The sequence below is a fragment of the Salvelinus alpinus genome, chromosome 2 (assembly GCF_045679555.1).
Source record: "Salvelinus alpinus chromosome 2, SLU_Salpinus.1, whole genome shotgun sequence".
NCBI lineage: Eukaryota > Metazoa > Chordata > Actinopteri > Salmoniformes > Salmonidae > Salvelinus > Salvelinus alpinus.
The window spans coordinates 102,488,359-102,511,691 of NC_092087.1; the positions used below are offsets into that span (position 1 = coordinate 102,488,359).

General features: G+C 39.0%; 1 protein-coding gene across 1 annotated transcript in view; it reads right to left on the reverse strand.

Moving 5' to 3' along the window:
• Positions 1–20,709, reverse strand: part of LOC139547632 (zinc finger protein 271-like) — a 271,214-nt gene extending 250,505 nt beyond the window's left edge. Inside the window, exons 1-2 of the mRNA XM_071356606.1 lie at positions 19,974–20,709; positions 19,445–19,542 (exon numbers count right to left, since the gene is read on the reverse strand). Of these exons, the coding sequence (XP_071212707.1) occupies positions 19,445–19,542; positions 19,974–20,292 (417 nt within the window). The 5' untranslated portion in view covers positions 20,293–20,709. The remainder of the gene's footprint in view (positions 1–19,444; positions 19,543–19,973) is intronic.
• Positions 20,710–23,333: the final 2,624 nt, after the last annotated feature.

Consider the following 23,333-nt stretch of genomic DNA (forward strand, 5'->3'; position numbering starts at 1 on the left):
CATCCTGAAGACAGAACATCTAAAAGATAATCTGGGAATCCTTTCTTCCTCATGGAGCTTTTCAAAAGTGAGGTGAATATTCAATGTGATGTTTGTACAGTGCATTCGGAAAGAATTCAGACCCCTTGACTTTTTCCACATTTTGTTAATTTACAGCCTTATTTTAAAATGGATTTTAAAAAATTACATATTCCGAACTGGTTCTCTATCAGCAATCTACACAATACCCCAATATGAGAAAGCAAAAACATGTTTTTAGAAAATGTAGCTAATTTATTAAAAGATAAAAAGCAGAAATACCTTATTTACATAACAGTAAGTATTCAGACCCCTTGCTATGAGACTGTCAGAGCAAAAACCAAGCCATGAGGTAGAAGGAATTGTCCGTAGAGCTTCGAGACAGGATTGCGTCGAGGCACAGATCTTGGGAAGGGTACCAAAACACTTCTGCAGCATTGAAGGACCCCAAGAACACACTGTGGTGAAGAAGGCGCAACAGAGCCTCTTTAACCTCAGGAGGCTAAAGAAAGTTGGCTTGTCACCTAAAACACTCACACATTTTTACAGATGCACAATGAAAGCATCCTGTCGGGCTGTATTACCGCCTGGTACGGCACCTGCACCACCCACAACTGCAAGGCTCTCCAGAGGGTGGTGCAGTCTGCCCAACGCATTACCGGGGGCAAACTACCCACCCTCCAGGACACCTACAGCACCCGATGCCAAAAAATATATAATCAAGGACATAAACCACCCGAGCCACTGCCTGTTCACCCCGCTATCATCCAGAAGGCGAGGTCAGTACAAGTGCATTAAATCTGTGACTGACAGACTGAAAAACAACTTCTATCTCAAGGACATCAGACTGTTAAACAGCCATTACTAGCACATTAGAGGCTGCTGCCTATAGGCATAGACTAGAAATCACTAGCCACTTTAAGGAATGGAACACTAGTCACTTTAATAAGTTTACATATCTGGCATTGCTCATCTCATATGTATATACTGTATTCTATACTAGTCTACGGTATCCTAGTCCGTTCCGCTCTGATATCGCTCGTCCTTATGTATATAGTCTTATTTCATTCCTACTTATATTTGTGTGTATTGGCTATATGTTGTGCAATTTGTTAGATATTACTTGTTAGATATTACTGCACTGTTGGAGCTAGAAACACAAGCATTTCGCTACACCTGTGTGTCGGCGCTCTACGCACCATTCCTTCCACCTCGTGGCTTGGTTTTTGCTCTGACATGCACTGTGAACTGTGGGACCTTTTATAGACAGTTGTGTGCCTTTCCAAATCATGTCCAATCAATTGAATTTACCACAGGTGGACTCCAATCAAGTTGTAGAAACATCTCAAGGATGATCAATGGAAACAGCATGCACCTGAGCGAGTCTCATATCAAAGGGTCTGAAAACTTATGTAAATAAGGTATTTCTTTTGATTTTCTATTATTTGCAAACATTTCTAAAAACCTGAATACTTTCCGAAGGCACTGTATGTATATAAAAACATGTTTTCCACTAACCCTACCATCCATCCCCTAATTAGAGTAAACTAATGCACAACAACTATTAGGCTTCTACGTCCAGCTTCTACATACTATGTACATTTTACGGACACAATGTATTTTACAATAGTTATATTTAGTTTGTTTTTAATCCTATCCTTCAGTTACCCTAAACCTCTCCCATCTATCTCTGAAGACCACCCAGTCCTATCCTTCAGTTACCCTAAACCTCTCCAATCTATCTCTGAAGACCATCCAGTCCTATCCTTCAGTTACCCTAAACCTCTCCCATCTATCTCTGAAGACCATCCAGTCCTATCCTTCAGTTACCCTAAACCTCTCCCATCTATCTCTGAAGACCATCCAGTCCTATCCTTCAGTTACCCTAAACCTCTCCCATCTATCTCTGAAGACCATCCAGTCCTATCCTTCAGTTACCCTAAACCTCTCCCATCTATCTCTGAAGACCATCCAGTCCTATCCTTCAGTTACCCTAAACCTCTCCCATCTATCTCTGAAGACCATCCAGTCCTAACCTTCAGTTACCCTAACCTCTCCCATCTATCTCTGAAGACCATCCAGTCCTATCCTACAGTTACCCTAAACCTCTCCCATCTATCTCTGAAGACCACCCAGTCCTATCCTACAGTTACCCTAAACCTCTCCCATCTATCTCTGAAGACCATCCAGTCCTATCCTTCAGTTACCCTAAACCTCTCCCATCTATCTCTGAAGACCACCCAGTCCTATCCTTCAGTTACCCTAAACCTCTCCCATCTATCTCTGAAGACCACCCAGTCCTATCCTTCAGTTACCCTAAACCTCTCCCATCTATCTCTGAAGACCACCCAGTCCTATCCTTCAGTTACCCTAAACCTCTCCCATCTATCTCTGAAGACCACCCCGTTTGATTTCTATTTGCCATATATTTTTAACTGTGCTGTTTCACAAAAGTTATTGACTTTTATATTCTCATCGTTGCTACAGATTGTAAATTAAAAATAAACATGTTTGCTAAAAGTATTATTATTTTATTAATCAATTGACTCTGACTTTTCAAATCACCCAGTAGTGCTGTCTGCAGAGTTAGCTCCAGGTAAATGTTGCCATTCCTTGACCTGCGACCAAAAACAAGCAACATATGGACAGTACCAAAACAAATGATCTAATGATTCTGTCTCTTCGCAGCTAAATCTGCAGAGGTTCGTTGTATCCCCATATATATTTTGTATAATAATTTCAATTGAAAAATTCTAAGTTTTGAATCTGGTGTCATTCACAATTTTCATGAACCAAGTTTGGTCTTTAAAGCAGGGCTGACAGACAAGATTCTTCCTTTTCCCCCCTTCCACTTGTCTCTTCCATTTTTGTGGTAATGCTGCAATTAGTTGGTTGTAATTTTGGGTAGAGCAGACATTTCCATATATTTTTATGAGCTGCATGTGTGACAACTCCACCAGTCCTATTGATGGTATAATTTACAAAGATTATACCTTTTTCATGTAATCAATTTTATTTATTTATTTTGATCAGTTACTATATTTGAGTTTAACCATTTTTTTGTATTATTTGTTTGGTCTTTTCTGGTGGATTAAACTGAAATTGCAACCAACTTTCTAAGGCTTGTTTTAAAAATAACGATCTTTTGGAGATGATTTCATTTTCAAATAACTGAAAGTGAGAGGTTGTAATCTGAATAAAGAGAAAAAGGCCATTCTTGAACATCGGGTGAGACATTCTTACTAATCTGATAGAGAACCAGGTCGGAATAAAAGTATAACTTTTGTATGATTGAAGCTTTTAGTTAGAGATCTAATGCTTTAATAATTAATCATTTCTGCCCTCCGAATTCATATTCATTATATAAATAGTCCTATTTAATTTAGTCTTGCTTGCTGATATAAATACAATTGAATATTCTTTTCTCGTATAATTTAAAAGGGGACTGGGAGACAAGTCAGGATGGAGGGAAAGATGAATGGAGAAAAGTACAGAGAGTTTCCCAGTCCCTGCCACTGAAAAACATCCCCACAGCATGATGCTGCCACCACCATGCTTCACCGTAGGGATGATGCCAGGTTTCTTCCAGATGTGACGCTTGGCATTCAGGCCAAAGAGTTCAATCTTGGTTTCATCAGACCAGAGAATCTTGTTTCTCATGGTCTGAAAGTCCTTTAGGTGCCTTTTGGCAAACTCCAAGCTGGCTTTCTTTTGTCTTTTACGGAGAAGTGGCTTCCGTCTGGCCACTCTACCATAAAGGCCTAATTGGTGGAGTGCTGCAGAGATGGTTGGTCTTCTGGAAGGTTCTCCCATTTCCACAGAGGAACTCTTGAGCTCTGTCAGAGTGACCATCGGGTTCTTTGTCACCTCTCTGACTGTAGCGGTTTCCTTCCCTCTCTTCACGAGCAGAGAGGGTGGAACAGGGATCGGCCCAACACGCAGCGTAGCCAGTGCTCAACATATTTAATTTAACGAACTGTGAACACTTACAACAATACAAAACAACAAAAAGTGGCAAACCGAAACAGTCCTAGCTGGTGCAGACAAAACACAGAGACAGCAAACAACCACCCACAATCCCCAACACAAAACAAGCCACCTATATATGATTCTCAATCAGGGACAACGATAGACAGCTGCCTCTGATTGAGAACTAGACACACAACATAGAATTCCCACCCAGCTCACGTCCTGACCAACACTAAACAAGCAAAACACACAAGAACTATAGTCAGGACGTGACACTGACCAAGGCCCTTCTCCCCCAATTGCTCAGTTTGGCTGAGCGGCCAGCACTAGGAAGGGTCTTGGTGGTTCCAATCTTCTTCCATTTAAGAATGATGGAGGCCACTGTGTTCTTTGGGACCTTCAATGCTGCAGAAATGTTTTGGTACACTTCCCCAGATCTGTGCCGTGACACAATCCTGTCTCGACATCAAATATAGGAGGCTACTTAAAGTTCAAGTTAGATCACACATTCCGCCGATTGTTGTTGAAAAACGTTTCTTAAACAGAACAAAACGGGGATAAACATACCTGAATTTGTCCAATAGAAACTCTCATTTGCAACTGTTGGACTAATGATTACACCCTAGATCAGCTAGATGCAGGCAAGTGTGCAAGGAGGTATTGAATGTGTCACTGGTCTGTCACTTTTCTCTCGACCAGTGTGCACCTACGTTGTAAACCTTAATTCATAGGCAGGTTGTAGAAACCTCATGATAGGTATAGGGGAAATGTTAGTATCATGTAGTAGCCTAAACCTATCGCTGTTACATTGAACAGGGTGAATGGAATATGAATGACAGTCATCCAATATGCTGTAATAGAAATAAGGCCATGCTCATGAGGCAGAACGATTTGTTTTTTCATCTTAAACGGCACTGTTAGGATGGTGGACCACTCTTGCTACACATGGGAAACTGTTGAGCTGGAAAAACCCAGCAACTTTGCAGTTCTTGACACAAACCGGTGCACCTGGCACCTACTACCATCCCCCGTTCAAAGACACTTAAATATTTTGTCTTCCCCATTCACCCTCTGAATGCTACACATACACAATCCATGTCTCATTTGTCTCAAGGCTTAAAATCCTTATTTAACCTGACTCCTCCCCTTCATCTACACTGATTGAAGTGGATTTAACTTGTGACATCAATAAGGGATCATAGCATTCACCTGGATTCACCTGGTCAGTTTATGTCATGGAAGGAGCAGGTGTTCTTAATGTTTTGTAGACTCAGTGTAAAGCACTACAGATAATCAAGTGCTATTTGAATGTGATGCATTTGCTTTATTGTTTACAGCGGGGTTGGGAAATTCCAGTCCTCGAGGGCCTGATTAGTGTCACAGTTTTGCCCCAGCCCCAGCTAACACACCTGACTCCAATAATCAACAATTCATGATCTTCAGTTTAGAATGCAGTTTGGTTAATCAGCTGTGTTTGCTAGGGAGGGAGAAAAAGTGTGACATCAATCAGGCCCCGAGGACTGGAGTTTCCCACCCCTGGTTTACAGGATGATTTGTATCTTAAAGAGCGTAGCTTTAAGGGAATAGTACCGTCACATCTAGATAAAAACTAATGTGAAAAATGAACAGAGCAAATGTGTATTAAAACACTACCTAATCATATAAGTATTTATTAAACATTTACATATTCATATTGTAATGAAACAGTAGGGAGCAGGTCTCGAACCCTCGACCTTCTAGCCCGAGGTCCGGCGCGCTATCGACTGTGCCGCAAAAGCATGCTCGTGCGGCAGGGTCGATTTCCGCAATTATAAACCCAGGGTCGCTATTATTATTACACTATTAAGCTTTTACGTCTGTATACAGGACGGTATTATTTGTAAGACGTAAGAGAAAATATATCCGCTTATTGTTAAATTATTATGACGTTCTTTCCAATACAAAAGTGTAGTAACTATTGTTTCCAAACTGCGTTACCCACTCCAGCCAGCAGAAGGTGATGGGAGTCTTTCAGGTGATGCTTCTTGCGTGACGTATAATCTAGTGGACGGGACAGGAAGCTTCTTCAACAGCGACAAAAGGCTTCTGGTTTAACCACGCGGTGCTTTGCTAGCAAACCTAAAACTCTTTAGACCATTCTTGTGTATATTACTCTTAGTGTTTCGAACATAATTCTGTTTACCTATCTACTGGTTCATTTATAAACGTAATTTGCTTGTTAAATTAGCAAATGTGTTACATTGATACTGCACTAGGCTAATTTCCCGGAGCATAAACGCACAAATCTAGACGGAGAAAGAAACTCTGGTGAAAGGAGGAAAAGAGGCTTGAAGAATGAAAAAGGAGAAACAAGAGGATGATATTACAGTGAAAGAGGAATATGGGAAAGAGGTTGTCAAAGTGGAAAAAGAGGTAGACGCTTTCAGAATCAAAAAGGAGGAAGATGCCGTAAAATTGAAAGAAGAGAATGTAGTGAAAGAAGAGGAAGAACCTTTTGGAGTAAAAGAGGAAGAGGAGGCTATCTCAATAAAAGAGGAGGAAGACGTTTTGGGAGTGAAAAGGGAGGCTGAAGATCCGATTACCACCAGTGAGTACTGTCTTAAAAACAGGGACACAAACTATGCAGTTGTTTAACTAATGTGTGGTTTTTAAGGGGCATTATACTGAAGTTCTGCACTTTAATATGTTGTTCAGTACTGTAGGAATTGTTTAAGGGGCAATCTGCCATTGGTACATATATTTTGTGCACTTCAAAATTGTATTTATTGAATTCTCTATGTGGTCTATATTAAAGTGCACTTATTCTAATATAACAGGCTTTTAAAATATAATATACAGTGCATCATTTCTACTTAAAATATCAAAGGGACGCAAAATGCACCCATTTTGTGGAACGGCCCTTTAACATTTGCATCACAGTGGTGGGAAAAGTACGCAATTGTCATACTTGAGTAAAAGTACAGATACCTGAATAGAAAATTACCCAAGTAAAAGTGAGTCACCTAGTAAAATACTTCCTGAGTAAAAGTCTAAAATATACTGAAGTATCAAAAGTAAAAGTATATAAATAATTTCAAATTCCTTATATTAAGCAAACCAGATGGTGCCATTTTCTAGTTTTTTACATTTACGGATAGCCAGGGACACACTCCAACTCTCAGACAATCTACAATTGAAACGTGTGTTTAGTGAGTCCGCCAGATCAGAGGCAGTGATGATTACCAGGGATGTTCTCTTGATTAGTGCGTGAATTGGACCATTTTCCTGTCCAGCTAAGCCTTCAAAATGTAATGAGTACTTTTGGGTGTCAGGGAAAATGTATGGAGTAAAAAGTACATCATTTTCTTTAGGAATATAGTGAAGTAAAAGTCAAATTAGTCAAAAATAGTAAAGTACAGATTCCCTGAAAAACTACTTAAATTGTACTTTAAAGTATTTTTTACTTAGGTACTTTACACCACTGATCACAAAAAAAAGAAAAAGCATAATTAAAGTGGCTAATTTAGGCCCTTTTTAGACATATATTCATGCCTCTTGTAACACGGTGTAATTGCAATAGATGGTCATAAGTTTACCATCTGTTTGATGTTCTCGTTCACACAGGAGAGAGACATGACTATCCTGGATCCTCTGGGGAGCCTCAACAACATCCTGCTGACGAGGCAGAGAAGAGTCTCTCCAGATCAGAACACCAGATGGTACAGCTTGGTCTGGTCTAGCATACAGCTTGCTCTATCGGGGTCTGGGCTGGTTTTCTGTAAAGCACTTTATGTCAACAGTGACATAAGCATCCATAATTATATGTGTCTGTCCCCTCTTTATGGTTACCAGGACAATGCTAGCCCTTCCACCCTCCCGGAGTCCCCATGTCGTGCCTCTCCCGGTAGCGCCTCACTGCTGGGTATGAAGAGGTTGTCTGTGCTGCTGGTGGACTGCAGGAAAACAACGGGGCTGAGTGGAACTGTGAGAGGAAGAGAAGAGAAGAAAGGATCAGATTTGACACATCAAAGTAAGTGCTGTAGTTTAGTTTGAACAAATACAATAGATCTGCCCACTGGTATCTGTTACCAGGACAACCAGCAGAGTTCTGTTAGTTGACATGAAGATGGACTGGTATCTTTTACTAGTAGGGCTGTCAGACTAATAAACATCTTGTTTGACTTAGTCACCTGTTCTTTCGACCAATCAATTGGTACACATTTTAAACGTGTATTTCTATATATACACTACCGTTGAAAAGTTTGGGGTCAATTAGAAATGTCCTTGTTTTTGAAAGAAAAGCACATTTTTTGTCCAATAAAATAACATCAAATTGATCAGAAATACAGTGTAAACATTGTTAATGTTGTAAATGACTGTTGTAGCTGGAAATGGCAGATTGTTTTATGGAATATCTACATAGGCGTACAGAGGCCCATTATCAGCAACCATCACTCCTGTGTTCCAATGGCACTTTGTGTTACCTAATACAAGTTTATAATTTTAAAAGGCTAATTGATCATTAGAAAACCCTTTTGCAATTATGTTAGCACCGCTGAAAACTGTTATGCTGATTTAAAGAAGCAATAAAACTGGCCTTCTTTAGACCAGTTGAGTGTCTGGAGCATCAGCATTTGTGGGTTTGATTACAGGCTCAAAATGGAGCAATTAGCCTTTTAAAATTATAAACTTGGATTTGGTAACACAACGTGCCATTGGAACACAGGAGTGATGCTTGCTGATAATGGGCCTCTCTACGCCTATGTAGATAATCAGCCATTTCCAGCTACAATAGTCATTTACAACATTAACAATGTCTACACTGTGTATATGATCAATTTGATGTTATTTTAAATGGACAAAAAAATAGCTTTTCTTTCAAAAACATTTCTAAGTGACCCCGAACTCTTGAATGGTATTGTATATCCTCACACCATCCGTGTTGTAAACAGCGTTCTGCATGAATTCCGACTCAACTTGCAACAATACAATTTTATGAAATCTATTTTTGTTAGAAATCTAACATTGTTTAACATGGTCAAGTTTGGTTTCTGTGCAATCTTCAGACACTCTAGAAGGCAACCAAACTTGTTTCATCATTCTACATTATGTATTGGCTATACAACACCTGAATTAGCCCATGAAGGGTCTTGGTCCAATGACCACCTATCGTTTTGAAACCTAGCTAGATAGCCAATGAGCTGGGCTTTCCAGCAGTATGTGAACGCCGTTTTGTAGGACAAACAGCCATCATGCTAGAGCTGTGCACAACAGAGTTCATTCTCTGGTGAAAGGAAACAGGACGCACTGTAGTTTACGTTTCACAGCAGTTCCTTCTCTTCTACAAACTTCTCAAATCTGAAAAAGTTAAACATGGCTACTAAGAGTGGAAAAGCTAAATCTCAGTCCAAGTATAAACATTTTGATGATATTATTGCAGACATTGACCAGGAGAGTGACACAGAAGGAATGGATGAGGACTCTGTGAGTGACCACAGTTATGATTCCAGCGCGGAAGAAATGTTTTTGGAAGGAAAAGATCCACTTTTAGACCAGTAAGTAAAATAGGTTTTTGCTTCTCATGCTAATGCAGTTGTTTAAATGGTCGCATATTCATTTGATATTATATATATTTTTTATATATATATATTTATACACACAGTCAAAGTTTACATACACTTAGGTTGGAGTCATTATAACTCGTTTTTCAACCACTCCACAAATTTCTTGTTAACCTCACTAGGGTATGTGGGCCTCGTCAACAGCCAGTGAAACTGCCGGGCGCCAAATTCAAAACAGAAATCCCATAATTTAAATTCCTCAAACATACAAGTATTTCACACCATTTTAAAGATACACCTGTTGTAAATCCAGCCAAAATGTCCGATTTCAAAAAGGTTTTACGACGAAAGAACACCAAACGATTATGTTAGGTTAGAGCCAAGTCACAGAAAAATACAGCCATTTTTCCAGCCAAAGAGAGGAGTAACAAAAAGCAGAAATAGAGGTAAAATTAACTTCTCTTAACTACCGATCCCGGATCCGGGTTTGAAAATAGACAACATACGGTGATCGCCACAAATAGTCATATTAAACATTCCTGAAAATACAAGTGTCTCACATGCTTCAAAAGCCTAGAATCTTGCTAATCCAACTGCGTTGTCAGGTTTAAAAAAGGATTTACTGCGAAAGAATAGGATGGGATTATCTGAGCTCAGCGCTCCATAACAAACTACTTTTTCAACCAGCACTAGCGTAACATTATCACAGATTGCATTGAAATAAATTGTTTACCTTTGAAGATTTTGCTCTGTTTGCAATCCCAAGGCTCATTGTTACACACTGAATGGTCTTTTGTTCGGTTAAATCCATTTTTTTATAGCCTAACACGAAACATTTTGTGAACTCTTATGTCGTTGAATTTCATTTCATTAAATTTTCGACGAAACATCCGACCTAAATACACTGACTAAACCTGACGTTATCCAGTCATGTTTGGTTTCCTTGCAATCAACTGTTTGTTTGTAACACAACCAAACTTGATGGGTCATTTCGTGGGACGTATTGAGACGAAAAAAACGATTGGAAGACAACGAGTAACGAGCTCATTGTGCACCAATTATATGACCACTGTCTCGTTGATTGACTGTATTTTAACCCAATGACCACTCATCGTCTTGAAATCTAGCTGGGTAGATAGCCAATGAACTTCTTTGTTTGAAGACCAACCCATACATGAAACGCAGGCGTAACGAGTGTCTTTTACCTTTGCGTTTAGAACTGGAAGGAAGGAAAGTTATTACGCACAGCAGTATTTCGGCAACTTGCATCTTCAGCTGTTTATTTATCCAACATCATGGCGAATAAGTCAGGGAAAGCTAAATCTAAGACTAGATATACGAATGTAGACAACATTTTAGAGGAAATTGATCGTGAAAGTGATACAGAACTGTTTTTTGAGGAAGACTCCATTAGCGATCACTCCTATGATTCTGAAACTGAGGCCTATTTTTTGAACGGAGAGGACATTGTTTTGGACTGGTAAGTTCTTGTCACGCTAATGCCGTTGTTTGAAATTAATAATATAAAATATTATTTGTGATTGTTTTTACATTTTATTTGCAATAAAAATGTAATGAAATGTGTAAAGTACATGTTGGCTATTCATTGTGAGTGAGGATACATTTGTATGTATGTGAATGACCCATAGCCTATGTTTGTGTGTGTGTATATATATATATATACACTGCTCAAAAAAATAAAGGGAACACTTAAACAACACAATGTAACTCCAAGTCAATCACACTTCTGTGAAATCAAACTGTCCACTTAGGAAGCAACACTCATTGACAATACATTTCACATGCTGTTGTGCAAATGGAATAGACAGAAGGTGGAAATTATAGGCAATTAGCAAGACACCCCCAATAAAGGAATGGTTCTGCAGGTGGTGACCACAGACCACTTCTCAGTTCCTATGCTTCCTGGCTGATGTTTTGGTCACTTTTGAATGCTGGCGGTGCTTTCACTCTAGTGGTTGCCCACTCAAGAGAAAGCTTCAAACTGTTACCAGTGCCTACAACCTGGTTCAGGTTATCAATCAACCTACCAAGGTAGTTACAAACAGTACAGAAATGTAATCATCAACATGTTTTGATCATATCTTTACTAATGCTGCAGAAATGTGTTTGAAAGCAGTTTCCAGATCCATCAGATGTAGTGATCACAATATAGTAGCCATGTCTAGGAAAACCACAGTTCCAAAGGCTGGGCCTAATATAATAGAAACAAAGATAAATGACATGAAGAATGATTGTAAAAATCTTTGGAGCACCTTCAATTCAATTTTGGTTAAAAAAAATCAACAATGACATGTCACCGGTGTTTGATTTCTATTTTACCTTTATTTAACTAGGCAAGTCAGTTAAGAGCAAATTCTTATTTTCAATGACGGCCTAGGAACAGTGGGTTAACTGCCTTGTTCAGGGGCAGAACAACAGAGTTTTACCTTGTCAGCTCGGGGATTCGATCCAGCAACCTTTTGGTTACTGGCCTAGCGCTCTAACCACTAGGCTACCTGCCGCCCCAGAGCTACCTGTCTAACAGAACACAGAGAGTGTTCTTTAATGGAAGCCTGTACAACAAAATCAAGGTAGAATCAGGAATTCCCCAGGGCAGCTGTTTGGCACCTGCTTGTTTCAATCTTTAATCTTTACCAACAACATGCCAATGACATTTGAGTAAAGCCAGTGTGTCTATGTATGCGGATGACTCAACACTGTACACGTCAGCTACCACGGCAACTGAAATGACAGCAACACTTAACAAAGAGCTGCAGTGAGTTTCAGAATGGGTGGCAAGGAATAGTTAGTTAGTCCTAAATATTTCAGATTACCTTAAATTACATGGCCTACTATGCTAATTCTGTAGCGGTATTGTTAGAGGGGGGTAAAGATAAAGATTTTGTTGGGGCGCCAGGCAGGTATTAACCCTAGTTATTAAAGTTAGTTATTACCTATTATAACATTATTATTATTAAATATTATTAAAACCAAAAGGATGAGAGTAGAATAGATAGAGTAGCGCTTCCAGACACATTCTAAACATGATGGCGTCTTAAAGGAGGACTGTAGCATCTAATGATGAAACATTGTGGAGTCTTAGAGGACTGTAGCATCTAATGATGAAACATTATGGAGTCTTAAAGGAGGCCTGTAGCATCTAATGATAAACATTATGGAGTCATAAAGGAGGACTGTAGCATCTAATGATAAACATTATGGAGTCATAAAGGAGGACTGTAGCATCTAATGATGAAACATGATGGAGTCTTAAAGGAGGACTGTAGCATCTAATGATGAAACATTATGGAGTCTTAAAGGAGGACTGTAGTATCTAATGATGAAACATTATGGAGTCTTACAGGAGGACTGTAGTATCTAATGATGAAACATTATGGAGTCATAAAGGAGGACTGTAGCATCTAATGATGAAACATTATGGAGTCTTAGAGGACTGTAGCATCTAATGATGAAACATTATGGAGTCTTAAAGGAGGCCTGTAGCATCTAATGATAAACATTATGGAGTCATAAAGGAGGACTGTAGCATCTAATGATAAACATTATGGAGTCATAAAGGAGGACTGTAGCATCTAATGATGAAACATGATGGAGTCTTAAAGGAGGACTGTAGCATCTAATGATGAAACATTATGGAGTCTTAAAGGAGGACTGTAGCATCTAATGATGAAACATTATGGAGTCTTAAAGGAGGACTGTAGCATCTAATGATGAAACATGATGGAGTCTTAAAGGAGGACTGTAGCATCTAATGATGAAACATTATGGACTCTTAAAACCTGTTAAGGCTGCAAGCCCGAGGTCGGTACACCTATGACAACATCCAGCTCAACATCCTGCTCAAGTGCAGGGCGCGAAATTCAAAATCTATTTTTTTTTAATATTTAACTTTCACACATTAACAAGTCCAATACAGCATATGAAAGGTAGACATCTTGTGAATCAAGCCAACATGTCCGATTTTTAAAATGTTTTACAGGGAAGACAAAATATGTAAATCTATTAGCTAACCACGTTAGCAAAAGACAGCACTTTCCTAACTCCATCAGTTTTTGACTCCATCACTAGCTATCACTAATTCGACCAAATAAAGATATATATAGCCACTAACCAAGAAACAACTTCATAAGATGACAGTCTGATAACATATTTATTGTATAGCATATGTTTTTTTTGAAAAATGTGCATATTTATGGTATAAATCATAAATTACATTTCAGCTACAATCAGAAATTGCACCGAAAGCAGCCATAACATTTACAGACACCAACGTCAAATAACTAATTTCTCATCATAACCTAGAAAAAACTCCCTCAGATGACAGTCCTATAACATGTTACACAATAAATCTATGTTTTGTTCGAAAAATGTGCATATTTTAGCTATAAATCAGTTTTACATTACTGCTACCATCATAGCCACCATCACAGCTACAGTCAGAAATCGCACGGCAGTAGCCAGAGAAAATACAGACACCAACGTCAACTACTAATTACACATCATAAAACATTTCAGAGAAATATATGGTGGATAGCTAATGAAAGAGAAAGATCTTGTAAATAGAGACAATATTTCCGATTTTTGAAGTGTTTTACAGCGAAAACACAATATATCGTCATATTAGCTTACTACAATAGCTAACATCACAACAAAGCAAACGGTAGCATAGCACAGTTCGACAGATATATATGAAATAGCATCCCAAATTGGGTCCTTATCTTTGTTGATCTTCATTCAGAATGTTGTACAAGGGGTCTTTTGTTCAGAACCGTCTTTATTTGGATCCAGAAGAACTATTTCCCTCTTCAATTAGCAAACACACTGGCCTTACTGCGCTAACCTCTCGTTCGTCTTCAAACGCATCACGTATAAAGTCACGAATAAATTTCAATAATATAATTAAACTATATTGAAAAAACATACTTTAGGATGATATTGTGACATGTATCAAAAAAAATCGAAGCCAGGGGTCATATTCATCTATAACGACCGTTTTCCAGGTGGAGAGTCGTGGTCCAAATTCGCGCCTCAGAAAAAAATAATAATGACGGTCCTCTCATTCCAAGAGGGTGTATGCATTCTCTGAAAGAGATAATCAACTGATTTCTGTTCTCACTTCCGCATGACACCCAGAGGAAGGTGTATGACGTGTTTCTACAGTCCTAAGTGACATGACCTTTTATAGACAAGCTCTGGAAGAGACAGTTCGCTTTTTGGAAATCTCACTTACGGATAGGAAATGAGCTCTAAAAATAGTTATGTTTCACTTAGAGACATAATTCAAACGTTTTTAGAAACTAGAGAGTGTTTTATATCCAATACTAATAATAATATGCATATTGTACGAGCAAGAATTGAGAACGAGGCCGTTTGAAATGGCCACCTCTTTCCAGGTTACTCAATGCTGCTCTTTCAGCCATAACAGGTTAACTTCTGGGCCGCATCCTGTGATGGCAGCCCATTCTTGCATACTTAATGCTTGGAGTTTGTCAGAATTTGTGGGTTTTTGTTTGTCCACCCGCCTCTTAACTTCTTTGGGATAGGGGGCACTATTTTCACTTTGGGAAAAAATCGTGCCCAATTTAAACTGCCTCGTACTCTATTCTAGCTCGTACAATATGCATATTATTATTAATATTGGATAGAAAACACTCTCTAGTTTCTAAAACCTTTTGAATTATATCTGTGAGTAAAACAGAACTCATTTTGCAGCAAACTTCCTGACAGGAAGTGAAAAATCTGAAATCGAGGGCTCTGTTCCAGGACCTTCCTATTAATTTGCCTGAAATCTATGGATCTACATGCACTGCATACGCCTTCCACTAGATGTCAACAGTCAGTGAGAGGTGGAATGGGGTGTATAGCTTGATCTGAGGCCCGAACAAGAGTTTTTGGAATGACGTGACTGGAAAATTCATTGTCTTGGAAGGCGCGAGAAGGAACCCCACATTGCGTTCTGAAAAGCTTTCGGTATACGTTAGATATCTCCGGCTCTGATTTTATTTGATATATGTGATAAAAACATCATAAAGTAGTTATTTTAAACCGAGTTATATCAGTTTATTGAAGGTTTATTGCGATTTTCTGAATTTTCTTTTCTTTGCGTTATGTGATGTTGGGCACGTTTGCGCCACATGGCTAGCTTTGGTTGCTAATTCGACAGGAGAAGAGGACATTCTACAACCAAACAACGATTATTCTGGACAAAGGACTCCTTGTACAACATTCTGATGGAAGCTCAGCAAAAGTAGGAACCATTTATGATGTTATTTCGTATTTCTGTGGAAAATGTTTCGTCATATTTTCCGCCCTTATTTTGGGCGCTGTCTCAGCTGTAAGCTGTAAGCTGTATGTAAGCTGTATGTCGTACAAAAGTTATTTTAAAAAATCTAACACAGCGGTTGCATTAAGAACTAGTGTATCTTTCATTTGCTGTACAACATGTATTTTTTAGTAAAGTTTATGATGAGTTATTTGGTCAGAATAGGTGAGTGTCAGAAATATATCCGGAGATTCTGGGAAAAAGTTGCTACGTTTTCACAATGTATAACCACGGATTTCAGCTCTAAATATGCACATTTTCGAACAAAACATAAGTGTATTGTATAACCTGATGTTATAGGACTGTCATCTGATGAAGTTTGTCAAGGTTAGTGAATAATTTTATATCTTTTGCTGTTTTTTTGCGATCGCTAACTTTTGCTGCTGATAAATGGGTTGTGTTTTTGGCTATTGTGGTAAGCTAATATAATGCTATATTGTGTTTTCGCTGTAAAACACTTAAAAAATCTGAAATATTGGCTGGATTCACAAGATGTTTATCTTTCATTTGCTGTACACCATGTATTTTTCATAAATGTTTTATGATGAGTATTTAGGTATTTCACGTTGCTCTCTGTAATTATTCTTGCTGCTTCGGTGCTATTTGTGATTGTAGCTGCAATGTAAAACTATGATTTATACCTGAAATATGCACATTTTTCGAACAAAACATAGATTTATTGTATAACATGTTATAAGACTGTCATCTGATGAAGTTGTTTCTTGGTTAGTGAGTAATTCTATCTCTATTTGTTCGGTTTTGTGCAAGCTACCTGTGCTGTGAAAGAAATGTCTGTGCTTTTTTGTATTTGGTGGTGAGCTAACATAAATATACGTGGTGTTTTCGCTGTAAAACATTTATAAAAATCGGACATGTGTTGGCTGGATTCACAAGATGTTTATCTTTCATTTGCTGTATTGGACTTGTTAATGTGTGAAAGTTAAATATTTCTAAAAAATATTTTGGAATTTAGCGCTCTGCCTTTTCAGCGGAATGTTGTCGAGGGGTTCCACTAGCCATAAGAAGTTAAGACTCCATAATGTATCATCATTAGCTGCTACAGTGCTCCTTCAAGACTCCATAATGTTTCATCATTAGATGCTACAGGCTACAAATCAACAATGGGTGTAATATGAATCGTTACCACTTGCTCTGTAATATGAGTAGTATTCTGATTTCATTCAAACATTTCTTACATGAATATTGAAAATATAAATGTTGATTTTTGTATATATTGTTGAATATAATATACTGTAAGGGTATATCAGTTCCAGGATCTCTACTAGTGTTAAAATTATGGGACATTTTATACAGAAAAATTGTGGCGAAATCCTGCATGGAGCCTTCACCATGCGCTGTCACTTTAAGAGCTTGAGATCTTCTTTAGAAAGAGTTTCATGCTGGTTTTTGGAAAAATGGGTGAGGTTTTTTTTCTCACCTCATTTCCCTGCCAAAAATTAAATTCAACCATCTAGTGTTCAGCGAAATAACAACACAATGTCAAATACAGGTAGCCTAATCAAATACTTAACATCCAATCACATTAACCGTTACTCTCTCGCGGGAATTCCACTAACGGTCCATATGTAGCCAAACGTAGCTGCTGCTGATGTTGGTATCTGTACTGATGGAGCAAATGCCATGACAGGGAAACATAGTGGAGTGGTAACGCGCGTGCAAGCAGTTGCTCCCGACGCCACTTGGGTACACTGCAGCATCCACCGAGAGGCTCTTGCTGCCATGGGAATACCTGACTGCTTGAAAGACGTTTTGGACACTACAGTGAAAATGGCTAACTGAACTTCTGTGTATTTTCTGCACGATGCAACGATATGGGCAGCGACCATGTAACGCTTTTACAAAATACAGAAGCGCGCTGGTTATCAAGGGCGCAAAGTATTGACACATTTTAAATACAGACACAGATTGTGTGGAAAATTATTTAAGACTGAGACTCTCTCCAATACAGCATTGCAGAGTTATGTGCATCCTTTCAAGCACACCCTTCTCATTAACCTGTGGTGAGTTATTTACAAATGTCAAAGAACAAATAAGGTTTAATATGTAAGATTGTTAAATAAAGAGCAAAATCATTTATTATTATTATATTATTTGTGCGCTGGTGCTATAAGAACTCTTATAGGAAGAGCTGGGTTTTGACAAACTCACACTCATTATTATGTTTAACAAATGTATCGTATAGTGTGTGTGTGTGACGGGCTTACAATGATGGCAAAATACAACACTGAGAGTGCGCTGACCCTGGTGCTAGATGGGGTACAGCTGGAGGTTGAATGTTTGAAGGGGTACGGAACTATAAAAGGTTTGGGAACCACTGCTCTACACCATACCATTTTTCTATTCCTCATCAATCCACATGGATTTAACAGTTTTTACAGTCATTTTCTTATCGGGTTCATGCTTATTAGTAACTGGGATAAGCAATTTCATAAATGTGTCAAGGGCAGCGTCTGGTTGCTCATCATTACACACCACGGACCAACAAATATTATTTACATCAAAAACATAGGAATCACTACAAAACGTATTGTATGACCTCTTTTACACAATATTAGGCCCAGCCTTTGGAACTGTGGCTTTCCTAGACATGGCTACTATATTGTGATCACTACATCTGATGGATCTGGAAACTGCTTTAAAACACATTTCTGCAGCTTAGTAAAGATATGATCAAAATATGTTGATTATTTAATTTCTGTACTGTTTGTAACTACCCTGGTAGGTTGATTGATAACCTGAACAAGGTTGACGGCACTGGTTACAGTTTGAAGCTTTCTCTTGAGTGGGCAGCCTGATCACAGCTTTCCTCCAGTATTAGTTAATTAATTAACAGTGTCTTGAGTTTAGTTTGCCTGTTCAACAGTCTTGTAAAGATAGGGGGGTTGACTGGGACAGACAATGTAACATCCATAATGTTTTAAGGAAAAGTTTTTGTAAAACAAGCACCTTACATTGGATCATCTTTTAACTTTCTCTCTAAAGCTAACTTTCATCAAGGTTTTATATGGTCTATTGGTTTCTCTCTTTTCATTGGCAGAATCCTTTTTCAGTGTTATGATATTCATAACATCCATATCCACCAGTCTATCTTCCTGTCAACTAACAGAACTCTGCTGGTTGTCCTGGTAACAGATACCAGTCTATCTTCCTGTCAACTAACAGAACTCTGCTGGTTGTCCTGGTAACAGATACCAGTGGGCAGATCTATTGTATTTGTTCAAACTAAACTACAGCACTTACTTTGATGTGTCAAATCTGATCCTTTCTTCTCTTCTCCTCCTCTCACAGTTCCACTCAGCCCCGTTGTTTTCCTGCAGTCCACCAGCAGCACAGACAACCTCTTCATACCCAGCAGTAAGGTGCTACCGGGAGAGGCACGACACGGGGACTCCGGGAGGGAGGAAGGGCTAGCGTTGTCCTGGTAACCATAAAGAGGGGACACAGACACATATCATTATGGATGCTGATGTCACTGTTGTCATAAAGTGCTTTACAGAAACCCAGCCCAGACCCTGATAGAGCAAGCTGTATGCTAGACCAGACCAAGCTGTACCATCTGGTGTTCTGATCTGGAGAGACTCTTCTCTGCCTCGTCAGCATCAGGATGTTGTTTAGGCTCCCCAGAGGATCCACGATAGTCATGTCTCTCTCCTGTGTGAATGACAACATCAAACAGATAGTAAACTTATGATCTTCTATTGTAATCAAGAGGCATGAATATGTCTAAAATGGCCACTTTCATTATGATTTTGTAAAATATTGTTTGTGTTGCAAATGTAAAGGGTCATTTCCACAAAATGGGTGCCTTCTACGTCCCTTTGATATTTTAAGCAGAAATAATGCACCAATTTTAAAAGCCTGTTATACTAGATGAGGTGAACTTTAATGTAGACAACATGAAGAATGAGAATTCAATACATCGAAGTCCCAAAAACATATGTACCAATGGCAGATTGCCCCTTAAACAATTCCCACAGTACTGAACAACATATTCAAGTGTAGAACTGAAGTAGAATGCCCCGTTAAAACAACACATTATTTAAAGAACTGCATAGTGCCCCTGTTTTTAAGACAGTACTCACTGTTTGTAATCTGATCTTCAGCCTCCTTTTTCACTCCCAAAACGTCTTCCTCCTCTTTTATTGAGATAGCCTCCTCTTCCTCTTTTACTCTAAAAGGTTCTTCCTCTTCTTTCACTACATTCTCTTCTTTCAATGTTATGGCATCTTCCTCCTTTTTGATTCTGAAAGCTTCTACCTCCTCCTCTTCCACTTTGACAACCTCTTTCCCATCTTCCTCTTTCACTGTAATATCATCCTCTTCTTCTTTCAATGAGATAGCCTCCTCTTCCTCCCTTTTCATCCTGAAAGCTTCTTCCTCCGTCGAGATTAGTGAGCTCATGTTCCGGGCGATTAGCCTAGTGCAGTATCAATTTAACACATTAGCTAATTTAACAAGCAATCTACGTTTCAATGAACTAGTAGATATGTAAACAGAATTATGTTCAAAACACTAAGAGTAATATACACAAGATTGGTTTAAAACGCTTCAATGTTTCGGTTTAATGTTCGCTAGCAAACCACCACGTTGGTTGAATCAGAAGCCTTTTGTCGCTGTTGAAGAAGCCTCCAGTTCCGTCCACTAGATTATACGTCACGCAAGCAGCATCACCTGAAAGACTCAAATCGCCATCTGCTGACTGGAGTGGGTAACGCAGATTGGAAAAATATTAATTACAATGTTTATTCTTGCAAGATATGTCATGAGAGGTAATAAAAATAAACAGATGTTATGTTTTCTCTTACTTCTTACAGCCAATACTTTCCTCCAGGGCTGACCTGCCCATAAAGTAGGATTAGGTGACAGATTAAAGAGTTTTCATTTTTATGTCATAGTTATTCTGAACCCACTGCCTGCAAGTCGTCTAAATTAGCCTAAGTGATTTGTATTTTACTTCAACTTTCTGAAGAGGAAACAGCCCGGAAATGCCCCTGTCTGACTGCATTTGTCTACCACTATGTTTAGCTGTTAGCAATTATGCTAATGACAACCATCTTCTGGTTGATGGAAAAGCTTTCCTACAAACCTTGTCAATTAAATGTTAACTACAAAGTAGTCTATGCCTACCTGGCAGAATGATATCATGATTATTTGCATCAATCCAGTTGTGATTTGTTCAGCAGACTCTGCAATCACATGTGTGCTACAGAGACACCACCAACCAAGCAAGGCTCTTGCTGGTGCCACTAACATTAAAGGGTATCTACACACAAAAATGAACATTTCTTAGATTTTTCTCAGACTTCAAAAGTGGTCTCCTGATGTGGTTTAAGTATTGTTGTGGACTTAGAACATCTAATGTTGTTGTTTTTCTATTAACAGTGTGATTTAGAGAGAAAAACAGAAAAACAGGGACAAGTCAGAAACCTGGAAAAACTAAACGGAGAAAATGGAATTAGGTTAAAAAAAATGAGATAGAGATGTTATAGGGCCTAAATATTCTATACATTTTCTCTCATTACTGGATTATCTAGGGATAGTGTAGAGTAACAGCTGTATCCTGAAGTGACCTTTAACCTCCCTGCTCCTCAATACTTCTTCCACTGGATCAAAGCTTCAGCCAAGTAGGATACATGATAGTGGCACATGATAGTGGCAACACATGGAGCTGGGTTGGATATAGTCATGGTAGGATACATGATAGTGGCAACACATGGAGTAGGGTTGAATAGAGTCATGGTAGGATACATTGAGCGGCAAGATGTTCTTTACCATTCGGCCATCAGATTTGCCACCAATGCTCCTTATAGGACACCTCACTGCACTCTATACTCCTCTGTAAACTGGTCATCTCTGTATACCAGTCGCAAGACCCACTGGTTTAATGCTTATTTATAAAACCCTCTTAGGCCTCATTCACACCTATCTAAGATATCTACTGCAGCCCTCATCCTTCACATACAACACCCGTTCTGCCAGTCACATTCTGTTAAAGGTCCCCAAAGCACACACATCCCTGGGTCGCTCCAGTTTCAGTTCGCTGCAGCTAGCGACGGGAACAAGCTGCAAAAAACACTTAAACTGGACAGTATTATCTCCATCTCTTCATTCAAGGACTCAATCATGGACACTCTTACTGACAGTTGTGGCTGCTTCACGTGATGTATTGTTGTCTCTACCTTCTTGCCTTTGTGTTCTTGTCTGTGCCCAATAATGTTTGTACCATGTTGTGATGCTAACCTGTGTTGCAACCATGTTGTGTTGCTGCCATGTTGTGTTGCTACCATGTTGTTGTCATGTGGTGTTGCAACCATGTTGTGTTTCTACCATGTTGTGTTGCTACCATGTTGTGTTGCTACCATGTGGCGTTGCTACCATGTTGTTGTCATGTGGTGTTGCAACCATGTTGTGTTGCAACCATGTTGTGTTGCTGCCATGTTGTGTTGCTACCATGTTGTTGTCATGTGGTGTTGCAACCATGTTGTGTTGCTACCATGTTGTGTTGCTACCATGTTGTGTTGCTACCATGTTGTTGTCATGTGGTGTTGCCACCATGTTGTTGTCATGTTGTGTTGCTACCATGTTGTTGTCATGTGGTGTTGCAACCATGTGGTGTTGCCACCATGTTGTTGTCATGTGGTGTTGCAACCATGTTGTGTTGCTACCATGTTGTTGTCATGTGGTGTTGCAACCATGTTGTGTTGCTACCATGTTGTTGTCATGTGGTGTTGCCACCATGTTGTTTGTCATGTTGTGCTGCTGCCATGTTGTTGTCATGTTGTGTTGTTGTCATGTGGTGTTGCCACCATGTTGTTGTTATGTGGTGTTGCTACCATGTTGTTGTCATGTGGTGCTGCTGCCATGTTGTTGTCATGTGGTGTTGCCACCATGTTGTTGTTATGTGGGGTTGCTACCATGTTGTTGTCATGTTGTGTTGCTACCATGTTGTCATGTGGTGTTGCCACCATGTTGTTGTTATGTGGTGTTGCCACCATGTTGTTGTCATGTTGTGTTGCTACCACGTTGTTGTCATGTGGTGTTGCTACCATGTTGTTGTTATGTGGTGTTGCTACCATGTTGTTGTCATGTGGTGCTGCTGCCATGTTGTTGTCATGTTGTGCTGCTGCCATGTTGTTGTCATGTGGTGTTGCTACCATGTTGTTGTTATGTGGTGTTGCTACCATGTTGTTGTTATGTGGTGTTGCCACCACGTTGTTGTCACGTGGTGTTTCTACATGTGATAATAACAACATGTGTGATTTATATAAAGTTCTTTAGTAATAAAACATGAAGGACATAATTTAGTATTTAATATTACATAGTAAACTTTAATAATTGTAATATGTATGTTTGTCTGTACTAAAGTTTTTGAAAAAAATAAAAGGTTTGAAAGAAAATTTAATTTACTTTCAATGAATTAAATCTTCCTCTCTCTCTTTCTC